The sequence below is a fragment of the Nannobrachium achirus genome (genome assembly GCF_963921795.1).
Source record: "Nannobrachium achirus genome assembly, chromosome: 5".
In the NCBI taxonomy this organism is placed as follows: domain Eukaryota; kingdom Metazoa; phylum Chordata; class Actinopteri; order Myctophiformes; family Myctophidae; genus Nannobrachium; species Nannobrachium achirus.
In genome coordinates, this window is record NC_137814.1 from 10,316,892 (window position 1) to 10,322,026 (window position 5,135).

General features: G+C 45.5%; 1 protein-coding gene across 1 annotated transcript; it reads right to left on the reverse strand.

Annotated features, from left to right (window-relative positions):
• Positions 1-1,154: 1,154 nt before the first annotated feature.
• On the reverse strand, positions 1,155-4,651 carry LOC308285661 (zinc finger and BTB domain-containing protein 14-like). The gene is made up of 2 exons (XM_080726494.1): positions 4,565-4,651; positions 1,155-3,274 (listed from the first exon to the last, which is right to left on the reverse strand). The coding sequence occupies exon 2, from the start codon at positions 3,251-3,253 to the stop codon at positions 2,060-2,062; it is 1,194 nt and encodes a 397-aa protein (XP_080582620.1). The 5' UTR covers positions 3,254-3,274; positions 4,565-4,651; the 3' UTR covers positions 1,155-2,059.
• Between the last annotated feature and the right edge of the window lie 484 nt (positions 4,652-5,135).

The window sequence follows — 5,135 nt, forward strand, 5'->3', positions numbered from 1 at the left end:
GAGCAGATATTTTCACTTTATGGAGGATTTTTTGTGTGTGATAATGACAAAAATGAGCGTGCTGGAATAGACCTAAAACAGACTGGACAAACCCAAGGGGCAGCAGGATTTAGGAGGGTGGGGTGGGGACTGTGCACCAGATGTGATTGTTTGCATAGGCCAGGCCAATAAACAAAACCAAGTTGCTGCTGCATTCTTTGTCAAAGCAGGAGGAGAATTTGAACTCAGGGTGAACTAGATGCCTGACTCCTACACTACAGTATCTCCATTAACACGGTGGATTCTCCTGACTTAGCCAGTGGACATTTGATCTTGTGTTATTAGCTTAATAGAAGACACAGACGCAATACAATTGTTTGATGGCAAATAATTGCATTGCTGAGTTAGTTTGCAGCTGTGATTTTAAATGGATATGGTAGTCAGTCTTGTCTTGTTTTGTTGTGTGGATACACAACAAGACAAGGTCATTTTAATCCAAAATCAAGAACTGCTTTTAGCTGGTGAAGTTCTGATTGAATATAATTAATTTGAAGCCTTTGGGGAAATTATTTTACTTTTGTTCCAAGAGCGAAACAGCAACCAGGTTCTTGTTGATAGTGTGGAACAAGATATTTAATTACATTCTTCATTTAAATAAATGTGCACATTTTGAGCTAAATTAGGAACAAGGGTGGGGGCATGGAAGCTCCATTATACCCAAGATGAACCCTAAAGCCTAGGTCATACTTTGCAGTATGCATAGGTCATACTTTGCAGTATGCATAGCTGAAAATAAGCAATTTCCAAGTGAAAAAATGCATTATTGACATGATTTTCTGCAAGAGAAGGTGGCCGGTCACTGTTGCACGTCAAACTATAAAAATGTGCCATAACTCATTGACAGAGGTTATCTATATGGCAGCTGCTACCTCACACACCTGACTGCCAACAAATGACCTGGAGGTTGTTGGGTGTGGCACTGGCATATCCTCCCAACCACAAACTACACCACCACAGATGATAGATTCATCCAGTGTAATTTAACCAAATGGACTTGTAAGCTAAATTAACATTCAGGAGTTTGTGTTATTTGAGCCTATGGATGTACAATCACCTGGTAAAAACAAACGAAAAATAATTTGCAAGAAAAGTACAACGCAGCAAATGGTGTTTATTGTCAAAGTGTAGGAGTAGGACAATGTTATATATGTGCATATTTAATTATTGTGTATTCTAATTGTGCAACAATCTAAGCTACAGTATATACAGACATCTATCATTAACTGTTGATAGCTGGATGACAGTTATACTGTATAACAGTAAATCTAGTTGGCCAGATGCTTGGGCAGGACAGTCTTGTGAGACTATCTTTTGAGGGCCCAAGACTTTGGTATCATCTGTTTGTCAAATGCAAAAATGGTGACTCTTACTCGTACAGTGTAATATCAATCAATACAACTAAACACATCCATTAAAAACATCCACATGAATATAGTCAACGCAACAAATGTTATGCAGAAAAATCTTTTTTTTTCTTCTTTTTTTTGTCTTGCCCCCTTCCCTAACATATCTCCTTAAAATTTCATCAAAGGTTAAACAAAACATTTAAATGTTACATATCCCGTAAAAGTAAAAGAGAATAATGTTATGAGGATCCCCAGTCTAGATAGCAACGTTGCTGTTGTGAAAAATATACGTATAGTAGAGTGAACTAAACATTTACAGGATTTTACAGGCGGAGAAAAAAAAAATAAACAAAAAAAAACAGAGAACATCCTCTTGACATAATTCTTTAGAATAATAATACAGCCCCACAGTCTTATGAACATGCTATGATCTGTCGTTACTCACTCCGATCATTGTCCGTGTGACGCGAGGCTACGCAGCCTGTCACAGGGTTGTGGTTGTGTGTGTGTGTGCGCGCGCGGGCGGGTGTGTGCATACATTTACCCGTCTCATGTACAGGTAATATGATGGGATATATGGATGTATGCGTATGTGTATATTTGTCATATCAGTGTGGTGGTTGTCTCGTCAGTGTATGTGTCCGTGTTTAGCGGTTTGTGCCTGCAGACAACAATCAACAGTTCTCCGAGTTATGCGAATGTGGTCCGGTCTCCAGTTTCCAGTCTCTCTGGTCTCCACCACCACCACCAGTGGCGTCTGGCTGCTGGGCACCTTGCTGGGAGGCGGCGGGGGACAGGGACATGTTTCTGCGGGGGTTGCCGCTGTGCATGGTGTTCCAGTGGCGCTTCAGATCCGACGCTTTGATGAAGGCCTTGTCGCAGGAGCCGCAGTTGAAGGGCCTCTCGCCCCGGTGCTGCCGCTCGTGGTCTTTCAGGTGGGACTTGTGCTTGAAGGCCTTTTCGCACATTTGGCAGCCGAAGGGTCTCTCGTTGCTGTGCACGCGCTCGTGCCTCTTCAGGTCGGGCCCCCGGATGAACGCCTTGCCGCACACAACGCAGCGGTGGGGCTTGAAGCCGGAGTGGATCTTTAGATGCTCCTTGAGGTGTGCGGCGGTGGTGAAGGCCTTGGGGCAGTGCTCGCAGCCGTAGGGCCTGTTGGCGGTGAGCAGACGCTCCTTCTTGGCGTTGTGGTCCAGGGGCTTCCCCCCGGGCCCCTGGCAGGAGCCGTGGTCGCGGTGGCCGTAGAGCAGGTACTCCAGCTTCATGTCGCTGGAGGACGAGCTGCTCCAGTGGCCGTGCTGGTCCTTGCCCATGTTGGTGCTGTAGTTGTGTGGCTGGTTGTTGACGTGCGAGCCCCCGGGGCCCATGCCGTCCATGCCTTGGTCGTAGAAGCTGTTCTTCCTCACCTCCTCCATGGCGAGCTCCTTCAGGATGGCGTCCTGGGCCCTCATGCCGTGGTCGCCGGGCGCCTGGTTCTCTCTGGTCTTCATGTTGGTCAGCTCGCGCTTCTGTGTGCAGAGGTTGTCCAGGAAGTTGATGCCTAGTATCTGGCCCGACGACATCATCATGTTGATGTCCTTCTTGCGCACGGCCAGGCGCGCCGTGTACATGTAGTTGAGCACCTCCTCGAAGATGTCGGAGCGGATGAAGTCCAGCTCCACGATGGAGTTGTCCTCGTCGCTCTGCTTCTTGAACAGCTTCTTGAAGTAGTTGCTGCAGGCGGCCAGCACGCAGCGGTGGGCCCGGAACTCGATGTTCTCCACCACCACCACCACGTCACAGTGCTCGCCCTCCATCCGCTGCTGGTTCAGCATCTTCAGGAACGTGGCTTTGTGGTCATAGTCGATGTATCTCAGTAAGTCTGACATGTTGCCGTGTTAAATAGGAACCTAAAAAAAAAGAAGAACAAAAATAATGGGGGAGGGGAAATTAATTTGAATTCAGTTGTGATTATTATATTTGTATTTTACAGTCACAATCTGAATTAGCAAGAGAATCCAAACTAATCACAATGAGCTGTTCAGGCTAATACATCCAGACTAAGGTTGCACTGCCTAAAATATTTGTGCTTTCCTGCCCGTGGATTAAGTTGTGTTATTTATTTCTTAATTGAATGTCTGTCGCGTTTCTTTTATTCTATGTAAGTATTTCAATGGACCTGAATCTATTGATTGAATACTTTATTAGCAGTAAAAAAAAAAAAAAAAAAGGCACACCAAAGTAGGCCTACAGTTCAATAAAAGGTCTGCTAAGAGGCTATTAAACCCATCGGGGTCCTTTCTACTCAATTAATCAAAAATAAAGATTGAATGGAACACCACCAGTCAGAAATGGAAGCTACATCACAATCCGAATACAGCGCTACAGTTTGTCGTCCTAAAAACCCCAATAGTTCGTTCAAATGGCATTATAATTTTCATTTTCGTCATCGTCTTTTGTTTTTATTTGGTTTTCTACAGCAATATATCTTACAGTATAATCGGAAACGGTCATCATCAGCTGCCAAAACTAAAAAAAGTGGGTGGAGCGAGGCGCTAGGCTAAATTAGCATGCTAATTATGTTAATGTATACATATTAAGTATGCAACGCGCATTTACTTTCACGGCGGAATTAAATAAATAAATAAAACTAACATTTGCTCAAGTTGTTTTGCATTCGACGGCGGAGCGGTGCGCGACGAGCCGCAAACGGCGGTGAGAGAGAGTAAACAAAAGTGAGTCTAATTCAGTCATGCAGAAATCCTATGGAGCGAGGAGAGAGCGAGAGAGGAAAAAATAGGCCCCGACGAACGGCGAAAAAAAGACCGTCCATTAAAAACACGGGAAAATAAGCAGCAGCGAACCGTGCTAACAACAAAACCACGACCGCGACGCGATAACCCGGCTCGGCGCCCCGCGTTTTTAGCGTCGCGCTCGCCGCGGCGTGCGGAGAGAGAATAACCTTTAGCTGTTGAATCTTTCACATCTCACTGCGCCCACCACAGCCATTTTGGTACCGAGCAGAGAGCCCTCCGCTCGGGCTACATGGTTTCCCCTGCCGTCTCTAAACCCCCCGCGCGACGCCCAAACCGACGGTTTACCCGTCGATAAAACGCCCTAAAAGCCAATATTCTGTTTTCCGACATCGAGTGGAAGCAGTGGTCGGGAGTTAAAGCGAGAATTAAAAGGGTTTAAATTACCTCGAAGCCTGAACGCGGTCCTTGGTGTTGTCACGCAAGGCAGGCAGAGCGTCGACGATCCACACAGAGCTGTCGTTTTTCCTCTTCCTCCTCTTGTTGTGACTGAACTAAGGAGGCGGCGGAGGAAATGCCGCCGAGCACCGCCGCCCCCTGCAGGACCGGAGCGGCACGTCAGGAAACGTTCAAAGCCATTGATTGATTGATTGATTGAAGGCTTTATTAGAAGTTTGCATAGGAAAATGTACAGATTCATGACGGTACAGTTCACTGGTACAAGGTCTACTAAAAGGAGATCCATGAAAAGACTAAGCTTATTTCAACAGGCAACCATTTAAGTATCTCATATAACATTGAATGACAGACAAATAGAACACAGTACTATGCAGTAGATATAAAGAAAAGGAAAAAAAAAGAAAACAGTAAGTCTAAACAAACAGTAAGTATATACAAGGCAGGGGAGGGGAGGGTTGGGCTAGGTTTTTACCAGTTGCGAACGGCTGCTGCCTGTAAGTGGTTTTTCAGGGCAATTTTAAAGGATGCTAGTGATCCACACTCCTTTATGGCCTTCGGT

Excerpts from the sequence above, each read along its gene's own strand:
- LOC308285661 (XM_080726494.1), bottom strand. The coding sequence starts at position 3,253 with ATGTCAGACTTACTGAGATACATCGACTATGACCACAAAGCCACGTTC.